Below are 16,123 nucleotides of genomic sequence, written 5' to 3'. Positions count from 1 at the left end.
TTACACTGGTCTGTGTTTGTTTTTTGTCTTTTGTGTATTGTTTGTATTTTTTGTTTGCACTGTCTTTTGTCCTGCACTGTCTTGTTTGTCTTGTACTGCACTGTTTGCACCAGGTCACACAGATGAACTTTATGTATCTAGGTCTAACTTACTAAGTCCTTATCTCCGTTTTGTTTTATTTAGCACCACGATCCTGGAGAAACGTCTCATTTCACTGTGTACTTCAACAGCTATATATGGTTGAAATGACAATAAAAGCTTCTTGACTTGAGGTAAGATTGGACTCCACTGCGATCCTGAACAGATGTAAAATCCCTAAATAACAATTTTACCCTACTTTGATCAGGTCCTGGAGACTAACACACAATAATTAAACAAGCTATAAAAACTTTATTTAGAATATTGCAATAAAATATGAAGAAAAAAGATATACAAACAATGTAACGATAATGAACAATAACTTTGAAAACTCTTCGAAAAAGCTTCCCTAACAAACTCTACTATCCTCTTAATCCTGTTAAACACCCTTTGTTTGTGATAGTTGGATTAAATTAGACTTTAATACAATGTATTATTATAAAAGCACCTTAAACTAAAGACCTAGGTGAGTGTCCTTCAGATTAGACCTTGTTTAGCATTTCTTATGATCACATACAGCATTCAACAGTAGTGATGTGGTTCTAGACTTGTCTTGTTAACTCCAATTATTATGACAAATAATGAAGAATGAAAGTCATATAAAAAAACCTAACACCAGATACTAATAAAATAGTCAGCTGCATCAGCTGTTTTTCTGTGTTCTGCATTTTAATTATGGTTATATTTAATTAGAGGAAATAAGGAAAGCATAAATCAAGAGAGAATTTCACTTATAAATCCTCACAGAGGATGTAAAAAAACAATACAAGTAGTTTATTAGCATTTGGCTGGATTATCAAAGGAAGTACATATCAGTCTAAAAGCTACAACTGAGTTTTTTTTTATGCTGGTGACAGTAAAACTTACTGCGACAGTAACTTTTAGACTGAGTAAAGCAGAGTAAAACTGATCAATCGCTCTCATTATCTTTGCTCTTTGTTATCTCTGGAACTGGACTGTCACATCTGTTATACTGAGGGGAGCTCGGGGTCTCTGCTGGATCCTGTTGTAAAGGTGTGTCAGTGTTGCCTGTGGTTTGATCCAATTCTTTCTGATCGTCATGGCTGACATGATGTGCTGTGGGACTTGCAGCAGGTTCATCCGAAAAAGCCGACTGCGACGACTCTGAAAGACACGGTGATAAATTTGCTCATTAGTTCAAAGTTTTTCTAAATAAATGCTATATGATGCACAGCAAATGAAAATAACAAGACATTAACCCTAGATTCTTATTAAATATTATAGTTTGGATTAAACGGTAGCACTGTAGCATTTTGTCCAAGGTTTTACGCAGATCTTGTTAATGAGCTAAAAAATAGCCCTTAATTGTTTAAAACTGATGAAAAAATTATCAATATGGTTTGGCTGCAAGTTCCCATCACACCAATGTAGAGATATTGTATGATATGTAAAGCCTATTCCATGTCATATAGAATGAACCTAAACAATATTGTAACGTTGCATCCAACAATCTCGAACACGATTAAATACCTAGCTGTTTTTGCCGAGCCAGCCTTCTTTCGAGGGCCAGCTGTTTGTTGCGCTCAATGCGCTGCTGCTGTTCCTCTGTAAGAGAGACTGGTGCAGGGGCAGGAGTAGAGTGGATAAACGGATCTTCAGAAAAGCTTCTATCTTCGAACGTGTCTGCATCCTCCTGAGAGTGGACCACAGCTTCATCTAAATGAAATCGCAAAATAAATAATTACATTACATTTCATGTAAAACACATACATAAGGAGAAGTCACTGTGCTCTAAAGCTTAATGTGGTTCTAACCGCCATCGTTTCCGATGAAATCCTCATGGATCAAAGGCATGTCCAGTCGAATTCGCTTGAGACATGTCTAAAGGTAAACAAAGTCACATGGCAGTTTATGATGCATTTTCTGAAAAATAGCATGGTCATGGAAGGCTTTCACTAATGAGCATGTCAATTTCAGGTGAACAATCATCTTCCTTTTACATGTTGATGCTCTGGACATGAATGACATTGTCCATTCCTTAGCTCTGATTATGTTACTGTGCAAATTTTTTTTTTTTAACGATAAAATTCACTCTCTTTATAAAACTACACTGACATTCATTCATTTTCTACCGCTTATCTGAACTTCTCGGGTCACGAGGAGCCTGTGCCTATACTTTTTGCTATTTCAGAAATGTTAACCTGCTGAATTGTGTAATAACTGGATAATACAGGCATATCTGTGCTGGATTATATATATCTGTTAGGTCCTTATATGTCCGAAGCTGTTGTAGTGAGGTGATTTTTGTCCATTTCCACACTGCATTATGACATTTTAAACAAGAGTCACTTAACAATAGGTTTGGGTCTTTCAAGCCTTTTTTTTTTAATTCAGGTAAAAATCAGTATGATGTGAACTTACTATATTTGTCTAAATGAAATTTTGATTAAAGTTAATATATAATGGGCTTGTAGAAATGTACTGACATACCTGGACATCTTTCTTGCTTCCTAATACCTCCAGTTTGTCGATGAAATCCTCAAACTGCAGTTTGGGATAAAGTCTGTGAGCCCAGTTCTCCATTTTCTTCATTAGAACCTTAAGATCCTCAGCCTAATGTAGACAGACGCAGATGGTATACAATAAATAAATGCATTGATAACTGATTTTTCATATATTACATAAAACCAAAGTATAACTTAAGTCACCTCATGGCCTTTGCCTTTGAATTTGACATCGTCGAATAACGTACGTAAGGCAGGAAGTCCTCGTTCAGACAGCAGCCTATAGTTAAAGAAAGTACAGTGATAAGTGATGAAGATGGAGCCTGATATATCCAGTGTTTATGGAGGTCATGTACACAATAATAATTACCTCTGAGAGTCTAGTTTAGGCTGGGGTCTCTTAACGGTTCGCCTTTTAGCTACGGGAACATCAGGTAGCTTGGACAGCTCTCCTTCTTCACCTACATGCATAGTAAATTCAGCACACGGACATCTAAACTAAGGAACGCCGTGCGTGCAAACAGATCTTACCCTCGCCGTTGGCTGCAGCATCCTCATCATAGTTGCCCTCTCCAGGGGACAGTGGTGGTGGAAGAGGGGGAAATGACTCGTCTTCTAATCGGTCGTAGTCAGACGTGCCAAACAGACCGTTTTCTGATGGATCATACATCATGCATGGACTCTGGAGAGATGTTACATCATCAACAAGGGAATGTATCTTTAAACATCATCACATAGAACTAATTTTAGTGCAGAAAATAAGTGATAAATACACTTTACATAAATTTAAAAAAAACAGTAAAAAGCTATTTCACATACAGTATCTAGGCTAAACGTTATCTTTGTAGCTGAAACTTAAGAGTTATTCTGCATCCTGATCAGAAAATATAAACATAGTCATAAATATGATTTTCCCACCCGTATTCTGTCACCTGAGCTAGGATTGATCACAATTTTCCCGCCAACAGATTACCAGTCCAATCAGCTGTCCGCTTGGGAGCGAGACGTGCACGTGCAGAAGGAGGGGTTTTTCTGAATACAGGTAGGAAAAGCAGCTCCTTTATAGTTTGCTAGGTAACAAATAATGTGCTAAAGAAGCTTCGCTCAGGTGAAGTAAGCATGAAACAACACTAATCTCACAACGTATTCACGCTGTGCTGTTTACAACTTTATAAAGATTGTCAATAAGAGAAAAACAAACCTCAGAAAAAAAAACATAAACACAAAAAACATACCTCAGGCCACAGAGCAGCTTCTCCTTGTTTCTGCCGGGTTTTTCTCTCAGCCAATCAGAGTTAAAGTGAGCTGCTTCTGTTACTCTGTACTGTGTGTCTCAGGCCTAATAGCGCCGCCTAGTGGAACATGTCTTACACTTTGTTAAAGGTCTGGGTATTATTATTATTATTATTATTATTATTATTATTATTATTATTATTATTATTATTATTATTATTATTATTATTAATAATATTAATATAAATATTTTTATTAATATTAATATTAATATTATTATCATTTGATACATTTGTTTTTATAGCTTGTTCTTAAAGTGACATTTTTTTCATGATAAATAACAGCATAAGGCAGTACATGCTTGGGATACAGATTTAATTTATTTTAATTTACTTGGGGTGATCCTGAGCTCTGTGAGGAGTTTCTTCTGATATCTGTGCGGTTTTCTATGGGTTCATTCATTCATTCATTCATTCATTCATTCATTCATTAATAAACTCTTTATTCTAGTCAGGGTTGTGGTGGATCCAGAGCCTACTCTAGCATAATATAGCAATAGACCCTAGCTGGGTCGATCATAGACATCATGCACACAGACATTAACACACTTCACACTATTGTCATTCCTCTATATAGCGTTTATGCATCTGCAACAAAATGTATCTCCATGGCCATGGTGCAAGACATACCAGTAGGCTATGTGAGATTTCATAAAGTGCAAATACACAACCATGTGAGACGTGCAGAATAAATACACAGAATAGCACAATAAATACCTAGGATAATAAAAATACAGAACACAGGCTGTAAGCTCTTTGGTAGTGTAGCAGCAATACATTTAGTAGTTGATAGTGTGTAGCAGCAATTACATGAATTGGCTAATGTTCTTTGTAAAGGGTGGTGTAAAGTGGTGTTGAGTCAGACTGGGATAAATTTTTAAATAACCCAAGTAAGCACTGGGAAGGCAACAGGGTTTTGAGTAATCTGATTTCCTCAGGGAAGAAATGTTATTCACAGTAACACTTATTCACACTGTCATCCTGTACACATACTGCAGAGTTTTGGGAGGGTGGAAGAAACTGGAGAACCCTGAGGAAAACCACGTAGTATATAGAAACCAACACTACTGATTGCACCAATGTGCTTTTACAGTTACACACGCTGATACGGACCATATGACCCAGACTAAGATAAAGCATTTAATTGATTAAATAAATTGCTCTTTTATTTCTTGTACTTTGTGCTAAACATACTGTGTGTGTACACTGAATGTATGATGTAATTTATTTGTTGCACATTGTTTATATCAGACAAAATGTTAAACGGAGTTTAGTTTCACTGAACGACGAATTAGAAGAAAAGACATACAACATAAGAGAAAATGAAACAAAATACAGGCTTATGAAACAAAATACAGGGATATAACCTTTATTTGAGTTATAGGTGTTACATATTGCATTTCCACTGTGCATTCCCATACCCACTATCACTATGAGCTCTCAGAGACTTACAGTATCAAATGTTTACCCAGAATGTCTGTAGCCACATGGAGAGTCCAAAATTCAGCCTTCACGTCAGATCAATCAGCAAACCTTTAACTTTCCCACTGAGAGTTTAATATCATACAGAAAGTATTAAATAACTCAGCGGCTGGAGATAAGTAAGGGAGGAATTTGCTTCAGAAGAACAGAAAGGATTGACAGATGCAGAATTCAGGATCTCAGAGCCGACTTTTCAGGAGGAACATGAAGAAAACGGCTGTGAGGAGAATACAGACGGTACCTACGGTAGGAACCACAATCTCCGTCACCAGCTCCATGTGACTGCTCAGTGGATCTAAAACATTACAGGGTTAAAACTGATAAGAAAAATTGCAAGGAAAGAAAATTGCACCATTGTAACCAATCAAATATATACTACAAGATGCCAGCAAATCCCTAACATTCTCTAGTACCTAAACCTCATCATGTGCAGGCCAAACCTTTGGCATTTCTGCATGGCCCTTATTTTCCTTGGATTTTCTTCTAGCTGGAGAAGCAAACAAAAGAAAATTCCTGTTAGATTTATTTATTTATTTATTTATTTATTTATTTATTTATTTATTTATTTATTTATTTATTTATTTATTTAAAGTTATTTAAATTTTTGCACTAAGCCAGAAATCCATAGTTGTGACTTGCTGCTTTTATTTGTCCATTAATTAAGCAGTTCTTCCTCATTTAACAATTTAGACTTAAAAATGTTAAAATGGTTTCTTTTGTTTGCCCCAGCTAGATCAGATAATAAAATTGTCAATGATTATGTCCTTGGTTCTACTTTGGACATTGTAAGTTTACTACATTTTCTATAGAAGGACATTTTCTCAAATGTTCTGACCTGCTGCTAGAAGCTGATTACTGGAGGTGCAGGTTTCCGTCGCTTTCCTTTTCCAGCTCTCGATCTGTGATGGCCATAAATACAAAACATTATTAAAACACGGCAGACAGAAATGAAACCCTGGAGCTGTTACGTCAAGGACAGATTAAGACGTCTAACATACTGTAGATTCATGTTCTCCGTCACCGTATACATCTTATAGAGGTCATTTTTTAAAGCTGAGGTATGTTTGCAAAAATATTTATGTGGACGGGGAGTGTTTCATAGTAAAATGGCTTTCACATAATTTATGGAAATTTCACTGCAAATCTTTAGGGCCGAGGTCGTTTAAAGTTCAACTTGTGAACAACATCTTTTCGACACCATACCAAATCAGCTCACAGATGAATCTGAATAAAAGTAGGTACTTAGGGGTTCTGTTTTCATATCTTCTAATGTGATTTTGGACAAAAACAAGCTTTTAAAAAATGGACAAAAAATGAGGATGTCATGAGTATTTCTTTCCGCTTTAATCCCTGGTCTAAGTAATATAGTAGCAGCCAGCTGGAGCTGTTCTGCTCATAAATGTAACCATATGTTCCTTTTGTGACCACATCTTCGTTTTCTATTCTAGTTTTAGCACTGTGTCAGTAAGTGTTGCCAAGAAAAAACATAATCATACCTCTCTCTGATTGGGAAAGCCATTGGAGCTGATGATGCGTTTGTAGAACTGAACAGAGGCTTTTGGGTAACGTTGTTTATTTTTGCTACCAAAGTCCACATAGTAAAGTCCAAACCGCTCGGAGTAGCCCTCGTCCCATTCGAACATGTCGAGCAGAGACCACGCAGTGTATCCTTTCACATTTACCCCTTCATTTACAGCTGACAAGATAAGAAAATAGGAATTGTTAGCTCAATTAATAAGGCTGGAACAAGTAAAGCTTAAAATATGGGTCTTCTAGTTTCACATCGACCTTTAAGCATTTCATTGATATAATCCCTGAAGTACTGCATCCTCCATTCATCACACAGGTCAGTGCACACTATCTTCTCTGAGACGCCGTTTTCTGTCACATATATCATAGGGTTTCCATACTGTGTCTGAAGAAAGGAAATGAGGCTAGGTTTACATCAGTGTGCATGTCTAACATCTTGAATTTGTCTACAACATCATCAGCGATAGTATGTGAGTAAAATGCTCAGTACCTTCACATAGTGAAGCAGCCGACGGAAGCCCCACGGCACTGAGTAAAGCCATTCAGAGCCAGGATCAGGCCAGACCGGGTCTACTAGCTCAGCTAAGTCCCGATCAGTAAAGTAAGTACTTCCATGGTTTGAAGGAAAGTTCTTCTGTGTGATGTAGCGTGTGGTGAAGTGGCCGATTCCCAGGAAGTCACAGGTGCCTTTGACGTAGCTTTTCTCATGTGGGCTGAAAGTAGGCAGACGGGAACTCCCCAAGCCTTGCTGAGCACTTTTCCTTCCTGGAGAATGAAATAATCTTTACAACCCTCTCATTTACATATTGTAGAATGCTTCTTCCCAATCCTAGTTATTAAGATGTGTTTAGATACTAGGACTTGCCAATGTATTCCTTCATCACTTGAGGATAGTCTCCACTGAAGAGCGGTGCTGCAAACCACCCCAGGTAAAACTGCATGTATCTGTCGGCTGCTTCGATGTCTCTCTGATTCGTGATGTCCACCGGCTCCCCCCAGTCAGTAGACAGAGAGATGCCCACCATTCCTGCAGTCAAGCAGAGCAGTTTAAATGCAGTCGTATGTATTACTGTACTGAGGAACTTGTAAACTATTGTAGGCAATTAAAATTAAATAGTTTAATTCAGAGAAAACTAAAAAAAAAATTCCTCTCATATTTGTATTTTAAGGACCATTTAATCAGTCTTTGAGGATGGAATAATTTTTTTTTTTTTTTTTTTACCTTTCTGTTTGTTTCGCCATTGGATGTCATATGTGTGCCAAACTTTAGCATGAGCCTGCAGGTTTAAATAGAAAAAGACTCAAGCTCAGCTTTTAGTTTACAGTCGTAAATGTTACAACAGCCGTGTGATAATAGTCTTCCAGTATATGTAGCGTGATTGTATTCCTGCCTTGAAAAATGAGAACTTATAGGTTCATGTTTACCTTAATGATGTTGTGGGCAGCCTTGTAGGCGCCAGTGCCTTTCAGTTTCAGTCCAGGAGCATGTTCACCAGTCTCATAACCTTCCACTGCAATTGACTGTAATGAAAATGAGATTGTGTCATATACAGTAGGTGCATTTTGAAAATGATTTTCTGATATGAACTCATCGTATTTGGACAGGCCTAAAGTAAATTATTTTTTTTTGTTTTTGCACAGTTCCATGTGTGACCCTGTGATTTCTATATACAGAAAAAGTACATGGAAAATAAATACAGGAAAAATGTTTAGACATGGTTCAGACAAAAAAAATGTTCAGGTTCTTACTTTGGATGACGTTTGTTTCGCTTACCCATGGATTGTTAAAGGTGATCCAGTGTTTAACCCGATTACCAAATCTCTCAAAGCACAGGTTGGCATAGTCATTAAATAAACTGACCATGCTGCTGTTCTGCCATCCGCCATATTTCTCCTGAAGAACCTGAAAATATGCATGTGAATTCCTGACCCTCCGAATCACATAAGAAGCAAATTTGATCAGAGCTCTGGGTGGAAATATCATTATCTCCATTCCCAGACAATAAGGCTATGCACAGTTCCACCACGGGTTATGCACAGGATAAAGGATACAGAAATAAACTCTGGATTGTTCTCTCGAGTCTGAGTAGTACAGTTATATCTTGGAAAAGAAGGCCTCAATTTTAAGATAGGGACGCCTAAACGCCTTTTAGTACTCACCTGAGGCAAATCCCAGTGATAAAGGGTTACAATGGGTGTGATCTGATTCTCCAGGAGCATATTGATGAGACTCTCATAGTGCTGTATTCCCTTCTCATTGATTTGCTCAGCTATTAAACAGAACAACCTGTAATTACTATGAATTTTATCTTGATTTTGTGGTAATTTGGGCAAATTATTATTATTATTATTATTATTATTATTATTATTATTATTATTATTATTATTATTATTATTATTATTATTATTATTATTGCCTTACACTTTATTCCAGTGGGTAGGATCCTTGGCCAAGAAATAGAAAAGCGGTAGTGATTCAGCTTCATGTCTTTCATTAACAAGATGTCATCCTGAAAATAAAGAAAAAGTTAAAAAAGAATAAAAAAAAGAAAAGTCTTTAAGGGGTCAGTTCTTCCTCACACACTGGTTTATATCTAAAAGGATCGATTTCATGATGTTGATACATAATGCCTTAATAGATTACATTAAAGATTAGACATTATATTACATTATACAGATATTATTATACATAATGAGATTATATGGACTGTACGAGTACGCCGTACATCACCTTGAGGTAGTAGTAGCTCTCACAGGAAGAATCTCCAGTGCCATTCAGGTGGATTTTCCCTCTTTCATGTGAAAACACATCCCAGATGCTCATCCCTTTGCCATCTTTATCCCAGGCTCCCTCAGTCTGATATGCTGAGCTTCCAGCACCCCAAGAGAAACCTGTCATTCATTAGACATGCATTGAAATTAGCAAATTAAAATTATTGTAGTATTTTAGAGTAGGAATACACGCATCCACTAGAGGGAGCTAATTTAGAAAAAAATAGATTGCTCAGTTAACTTTACAACTGTTTTAGATTACTGGGTGCAAAGGGACATATGTCATCATGCGTGTACACACACACACACACACACACACACACACACACACACACACACACACACACACACACACACACACACACACACACACACACACACACACACACACACACTCTCACACACTTTATTTTATAATTTAAATTTTTACCAGTAGGGAAAGTGCCATAATGAAAGGATCCCTTCTCATTCTTGGTCCAGTCAAAATCCTCAGATGAAGAAATATGCAATGCCAACATGAGAACATGGCACAAGGTCAGAAGCATGTGCTGTGCCATTGTGTGTCAGGCTTTCAATAATTGTACCTACCAGATAGATATTCAAAACAGTCAAATCCTTTTACATATAAAACTGTTTATGAGCTTTTTACACCATCACGAGTCACACATGAAAACATGGAAAGTTCACTCAGACATTACACTGACTCAGTCCAAGCAGCTTTCAGGTATGTAATCTTCTTTAACTAGTACAATCTTATCACTAGCTCCATTAAACCTACATTTCTAAATTTAGTCCTTTTAAACCAACAAAGTGTACCGTGGAGTCTACTTAATTATGATCACATCTTAAGCTGCTTGTTATCAACATAAAAGCTACACTTCTACACTTGTAAAAAAACATCTTGTGATTCTTCAGGTTTGTAACTTACTTATGATCGATCCAGAGCCTGTAGGCACGTGAAACACGCCACAGATCACTATTTCTCACATGCAATCAATGATAAGTGTCAAACTTGTTCCAAACACAGATTACTAGGTGTTCAGATTACAGATTACTGTGAACCAAATTACTAGGTGTTCGTTTCAGCCAGCTATTCGACATCCTGACACAGAATACTATCAGAGAGAGGAGATAAGTCAATTTATCCAGAGCTTCCAGTATGAAAGACATCTCAAAATGTATTAGAGATCAATTAAAGCTCTGAAAGCACTCTTTTTGCTGTTATTGCCAAAGAAATGGCTCGTCCCCTTCCTCACCAGGACACCAAGACACTCTCTGTCTCTCTCTCTGTCTCTCTCTCTCTGTGAGAAAACACATATACAGTCATACCTGCTCTTCTCCTTGCAATTTCCCAAAATGCCAGAATATAACCCAAGTCTCCAGACTTATTTCATCCTCACATTGTTCTCCAAAGGTGCTCTTCATCCACCACCATGCAGAAGCGAAACATCCAGCAGCTCCTGATGCTATTCAGGAGCCTCATGACCCACACATTGACACAAATACCCCTATTCACGCTCAGTGGTGTGACAAAGGAAAAGTGCTGGTGCAAACAGGTTCAATAGAAACACAGATTTGATGCTGTAAGCAAAGTAATGTTAATGAGGATGATCCAACAGCTGGCAGTGTTCCACTGGAGGTGATGAAAAGTAAAAAGCTTTAAACATACTGCACAATCTGCCAAAAAGTGATTTATAAGGCATTTATTTCAATGACTTTCCAGAGAAAATCGATTACCTTTATTTGTACCTGCAAACGTAAATATGAATTTAAAAGACTGCATATAGATTATGTACACATGAATTACACTCACATATCTAATAAATATATTTACAGTCTTTATAGTGCAAGAGCAATTTAAAAAAAAGGACTTCATGTTAACTTTGTTATTATTTACAGTGCATTATTAATTCTGTAAATGATCTTAAGAGAAAGAAAATGTCAAATGTAACACTATAAGTTACTACGTCAGAAATGTAACTGAACAAAACCTTGGAAACTCTCAGCTACTAAGTTTAACCTCTCAGAAATTGATATTTTATTGATATTTAAGTTATACTGGTGTTTTTATACTGCACTTATATATTTTATATAATAAAAGTCTCTTTATGTTGATTTAGTCTCCTGTATATATGAGATATAAATATAAAATCATATACTGTTAATAAAACATTGGTATAATTTGAACTGAGTATATTAAACGCATTAAGGTATATTTAACGTCATATTCAAGCAGCTCTCCTGTGTTCTTTCAAGTTTGACTTGTGTTTGCTGAAATGTTGGTAAATGAAATATAGTGAATGGATAAAAGCAGTCCAGGTCAAGATTGTGAAATGTTCCACTGATTTAATTTCCGGTTTATTTGTAATAGCTTCCGATAAGCATTTATTTTAGTTGTAAAATATGAATAAATCTCCATATGGTATTGTTAATTTGTGATGAAACATGTTACATGTTCCTAATTTGTGTATTAATCAACAATGCTTAAATACTGTTTGGAAAGAGAGAAGCGTTGTTATAGCAATGAAGAAAACATTTTTAAATGTTATGGAAAAGTGTTGCCGTTGCACTCTGTTGTTTGTGTGTGTGTGTGTGTGTGTGTGTGTGTGTGTGTGTGTGTGTGTGTGTGTGTGTGTGTGTGTGTGTGTGCGCGCGCGCATGCGTGTTTGTGTGTGTGTGTGTGTGTGTGTGTGTGTGTTTAGAAGGGGTTATGACAATATGTCACAATTCTTTTAAGCATACGACTGTATTCTTTCACATGCAATATGTGTGTGTGTGTGTGTGTGTGTGTGTGTGTGTGTGTGTGTGTGTGTGTGTGGTTAGAAGGGGTTATGACAATATGTCACAATTCTTTTAAGCATATGACTATATTCTTTCACATGCAGTGTGTGTGTGTGTGTGTGTGTGTGTGTGTGTGTGTGTGTGTGTGTGTGTGTGTGTGTGTGTGTGTGGTGTGTTTAGAAGTGGTTATGACAATATATCACAATGCTTTTAAGCATATGACTATATTCTTTTACATGCAGTGTGTGTGTGTGTGTGTGTGTGTGTGTGTGTGTGTGTGTGTGTGTGTGTGTGTGTGTGTGTGTGTGTGTGTGTGTTTCAACACTAAAACAATCCTCTGTATGTGTTGTACTCTGTGTTTAGCCTATCAATGCAGAAAAGCTGTAGAGAATCAGATGAAAACAGAATGAGCATTCTGGTACTTCCTTATTCTCTCATGCTGGTGTATTTAAGGAGAATTGTTGTTCCCTCCATGAGTGGAAATGAACATCTTTACTAAAGTCCCTGGAATAGCCCAACAAGCCAGGTATGTTTGTGCTAGGTTCAGAAATGGGAGCAGCACCAAAAGTTGCAGGCTAATGCTAAATGAGCCTCTGCCCATGAGCAGGGTTGTGTTCTGACATCCAAATGTGTTTAAATAATAATTTCACTAGTATGAGGGTGTTTTAAAGTGGATTCATGTGTGAATTTACCATGCGCTGGACAACTAATCAGCTCAGATACAGCCAGGACATTCGTTAGTTGAACTATATTTGAATTTTAATTATTTTATTTGTGCTATTTTTAATATGCAAAAAGTAAGCAATTGTTAATAAAGTTATGGCTTGAGTTTCCCAAAAACATAGCAACACAAACATTTGCACTGTTCAATGGTAGAGTGAGTATGACCCTGAACACTCTCTCTCTCTCTCTCTCTCTCTCTCTCTCTCTCTCTCTCTCTCTCTCTCTCTCTCTCTCTCTCTCTCTCTCTCTGCCAGGTAGAATAATTTTAATTTTATGCTGCTTTTGAAAAACCTGGACTCGATATTCTCTATATTATACATATATTCTAGATAGATTTTTGCTCCTGTGCCCTGCTTATGTGATTATGTATATTAGTCTATAGTCTATATATGACTTCTGATATAACCCTGTATTTGTATCCGTCCATGCATGGTGTTGTGTGTAAATGTGCTCAGACTGTGATTTTATCCCTCTTTCATATGCGCTGCAGCAAGCTGGGGTCAGTGCTCCAACGTGCATTTTACGGGTCCAGTGGGAAGGTGAGTCTTTCTTTATGCTTCCATGAAATAAATAGTTTTAGAGTCAGTTGCTCTATTCCTAGTTTATGACTAAAAGATATATAATTGTTGGGTCTGTGTTGTATAGAAATGCACAAGCAAATTCTATAACAACACTCTTAGTCAGGAAGGTTTTATCTATGTGCCTCCAGAACACTCCAGTCATTTATAACCAACTATTGAAAGACCATTGTTTAACCTATTCTAAAGCATGAATTGAATAGAAGGAAAATGCATGCACTCATGCTCTGTGTCAGGTGACCCTTTTTGAGCAGAGGAACTTTGCCGGACGGCGATTGGACCTCAGTGCAGACTGCCAGAAACTGAGCGACAAGAACTTTCCTGAGAGATGTAACTCTGTCCAGGTGGAGAGTGGAGCGTGAGTATGCAGTACACACACACACACACACACACACACACACACACACACACACACACACACACACACACACACACACACACACACATATTCTGTAATTGGCTCCCATATACTGTAACAACCGTTGTTTAAAGTTAAGTTATAGTCCTTAATTTGGTCTTATATATAAAAAAAACACCTGAACAGAAGCTCATGTCTATTTACTGAAATATTTTTACTCATAATCATAACAGGTGCACTTACTCCGACAAACATCCCATAATGATCAACAAACCCACTAGAAATGAAGAGAAAATTCTGTTGTGCCATAAATCTCTTGATTTATTTATGGGGCAGCTCCAGTTATGTTTGCACACATCCAGCAACACAGATAAATGAAAAACAACATCCATGGCACACAATTATGGAATAATATGATAATTTGGCTAAAATACAGCTGTTATTATCATATTTGTTTACAAATTTTTGTAGCATGCTATTTGCATGACTTGAGTATTTGGATTATAGATAAAATCTAATACTGATCATATCACACATAGGTTTATGTAAACAATATTAATGTAAATGTAATCTTGTAAAAGCTAGTTAAACCAGTAATTGTCTAAGGAAGTGGTAATGGTTAATAATAGTGCATCCAAGTGCATATGTAATGATGACTGCCTGTAATTTAGCACAGATCGAATTTGTCACTGTCCTTTTGAAGATATGTTTGGATTCTTGAGTCCTCTTCAGTGAAGTGCTCTAAACCATTATAGCCATATTTACAGACATCCTTATAAACTTTGTTAATATGTGGGAATGTTTGTTGTAAGCAGCTGGGTGGGCTATGAGCATGAGCACTTCCGTGGGCGCCAGTATTTGTGGGACATGTCTGATCGGGGAGAATATAACTGCACAGATAGGTGGTGTGGCCAAGGAGACCAAATCTCATCAGTACGCTCTGTCAAGCAGGTGAGACGTTTTAATATTTTATAAATGAATAAAATTGCATTTCACTAAACAAATTTCCTAGACTGCACTGAGTAAATATGTGGTTTACGCAGGATACAACCCCTCCACGTGCTCAGCTGTTTGAGAGGCAAGGTTTCTCTGGGAGAAAGACCGAGCTTCAGGACGACATCCCCAACCTCATGGCAAGATATAACCTGAACAGAGCCTCTTCAATCCGGGTGCTGGGTGGAGCGTGAGTGTCTAATTCTACTCAGTCCTTTATTTATCATTTAAAATATTTACATTTTACAGACTTTCATACTGTTTTGTGAAAATGCCAGAAATAAACTCACCATTGCTCAGTATATTAGATATACATTATTAGTCAGTTTATCTTAATTAAAAGTGTGTGTGTGTGTGTGTGTGTGTGTGTAGCTGGGTGGTGTACCAGGAGCCCAATTACAGAGGATCCCACTATATCCTGGAAAGGAAAGACTACAGCAACTACTCAGATTGGGGAGCTCAGAACAGCACTGTGGGCTCCATGCGCAGAATTCGCTTCAGCTGAATTCCTCCTAACCTTGTACTCTAACCCTGTTAAATCCCTCCAAACCCCCTCTGACATTTTTACACTCATCATGCAAGCCACAAACAATCCACATCGCAGCAGAAAACTATTTTAGTAATAAACCTATGGAAAAGACAAACATGGTCATCTTGTGGTTCTTTTTTAAACAAAAAGAGTGCTGAACATGAAACATAGACAGCTTGATAATAAGAGACAGGAGTTTGAATCCCATACATAGGCACATTTGACTGCCCCCTTGTGGTGTGTTCTGATGTTTTGAATTTGTATTAAAAAGGTCATTTGAAACCATCACTGACTTCACTATTATAGAAATTGGTTAGTCCAAGGTCTTTTAGACCTTTAGTGCTCCTGGTATAAGCTTCAGATTCACAATAACCCTGACCAGGATATAGTGTCTAATGAAGATAAGTGAATGAAAACTCACATTCAGGAAGCTAAAATATTTTTCCAAGAAGTAAGGAAGAAGGAAAATCTACAAAGCCTTG

The 16,123-nt window shown here is 37.2% G+C and overlaps 3 protein-coding genes across 7 annotated transcripts in view; 1 reads left to right on the top strand and 2 right to left on the bottom strand.

Moving 5' to 3' along the window:
- Window positions 1–370: 370 nt before the first annotated feature.
- On the bottom strand, window positions 371–3,947 carry tipin (timeless interacting protein). 3 transcript variants are annotated; one of them, XM_027137182.2, is made up of 9 exons: window positions 3,839–3,881; window positions 3,536–3,635; window positions 3,135–3,285; window positions 2,974–3,064; window positions 2,808–2,883; window positions 2,590–2,712; window positions 1,914–1,980; window positions 1,630–1,815; window positions 371–1,263 (listed from the first exon to the last, which is right to left on the bottom strand). In XM_027137182.2, the coding sequence occupies exons 3-9, from the start codon at window positions 3,274–3,276 to the stop codon at window positions 1,049–1,051; spliced, it is 900 nt and encodes a 299-aa protein (XP_026992983.1). In that variant the 5' UTR covers window positions 3,277–3,285; window positions 3,536–3,635; window positions 3,839–3,881; the 3' UTR covers window positions 371–1,048. The 3 variants fall into 3 exon arrangements, with proteins under 3 accessions (XP_026992983.1, XP_026992984.1, XP_026992981.1); XM_027137183.2 differs by having other exon boundaries at window positions 3,522–3,635; window positions 3,839–3,866; XM_027137180.2 differs by lacking the exon at window positions 3,536–3,635 and having other exon boundaries at window positions 3,839–3,947.
- On the top strand, window positions 3,530–15,756 carry crybgx (crystallin beta gamma X). The gene is made up of 7 exons (XM_027137185.2): window positions 3,530–3,645; window positions 12,824–12,986; window positions 13,674–13,722; window positions 13,998–14,119; window positions 14,935–15,070; window positions 15,163–15,302; window positions 15,485–15,756. Exons 2-7 carry the CDS (start codon window positions 12,943–12,945, stop codon window positions 15,615–15,617), a joined length of 624 nt encoding a protein of 207 aa, XP_026992986.1. The 5' UTR covers window positions 3,530–3,645; window positions 12,824–12,942; the 3' UTR covers window positions 15,618–15,756.
- The window catches only part of lctla (lactase-like a), a 33,116-nt gene continuing 22,228 nt past the window's right edge, over window positions 5,236–16,123 (bottom strand). Inside the window, exons 3-16 of one of the 3 annotated variants that reach the window (XM_027137179.2) lie at window positions 10,110–10,263; window positions 9,639–9,799; window positions 9,330–9,417; window positions 9,068–9,177; window positions 8,682–8,810; window positions 8,333–8,428; window positions 8,130–8,184; window positions 7,773–7,934; window positions 7,398–7,672; window positions 7,166–7,292; window positions 6,874–7,073; window positions 6,213–6,276; window positions 5,791–5,864; window positions 5,534–5,672 (exon numbers count right to left, since the gene is read on the bottom strand). In XM_027137179.2, the coding sequence (XP_026992980.1) occupies window positions 5,791–5,864; window positions 6,213–6,276; window positions 6,874–7,073; window positions 7,166–7,292; window positions 7,398–7,672; window positions 7,773–7,934; window positions 8,130–8,184; window positions 8,333–8,428; window positions 8,682–8,810; window positions 9,068–9,177; window positions 9,330–9,417; window positions 9,639–9,799; window positions 10,110–10,236 (1,668 nt within the window). In that variant the 5' untranslated portion in view covers window positions 10,237–10,263 and the 3' untranslated portion in view covers window positions 5,534–5,672. Of the gene's footprint in view, window positions 5,673–5,790; window positions 5,865–6,212; window positions 6,277–6,873; window positions 7,074–7,165; window positions 7,293–7,397; window positions 7,673–7,772; window positions 7,935–8,129; window positions 8,185–8,332; window positions 8,429–8,681; window positions 8,811–9,067; window positions 9,178–9,329; window positions 9,418–9,638; window positions 9,800–10,109; window positions 12,308–16,123 lie in introns of those variants that run through there. The other 2 variants (XM_047821891.1, XM_027137178.2) reach the window with 2 other exon arrangements.

The sequence above is a fragment of the Tachysurus fulvidraco genome, chromosome 1 (assembly GCF_022655615.1).
Source record: "Tachysurus fulvidraco isolate hzauxx_2018 chromosome 1, HZAU_PFXX_2.0, whole genome shotgun sequence".
Classification (NCBI taxonomy): Eukaryota; Metazoa; Chordata; class Actinopteri; order Siluriformes; family Bagridae; genus Tachysurus; species Tachysurus fulvidraco.
Note: the sequence above shows the minus strand (reverse complement) of the source record. Positions and strands in the feature narration are given on the sequence as shown.

Excerpts from the sequence above, each read along its gene's own strand:
- tipin (XM_027137180.2), bottom strand. The coding sequence starts at position 3,276 with ATGATGTATGATCCATCAGAAAACGGTCTGTTTGGCACGTCTGACTAC. Across the intron at positions 3,065-3,134 it reads TGCTGCAGCCAACGGCGAGG|GTGAAGAAGGAGAGCTGTCC; the intron begins GTAAGATCTGTT and ends CTATGCATGTAG. Across the intron at positions 1,264-1,629 it reads GGCTCGGCAAAAACAGCTAG|AGTCGTCGCAGTCGGCTTTT; the intron begins GTATTTAATCGT and ends CGTGTCTTTCAG.
- crybgx (XM_027137185.2), top strand. The coding sequence starts at position 12,943 with ATGAACATCTTTACTAAAGTCCCTGGAATAGCCCAACAAGCCAG. Across the intron at positions 13,723-13,997 it reads TTTACGGGTCCAGTGGGAAG|GTGACCCTTTTTGAGCAGAG; the intron begins GTGAGTCTTTCT and ends GCTCTGTGTCAG. Across the intron at positions 15,303-15,484 it reads ATCCGGGTGCTGGGTGGAGC|CTGGGTGGTGTACCAGGAGC; the intron begins GTGAGTGTCTAA and ends GTGTGTGTGTAG.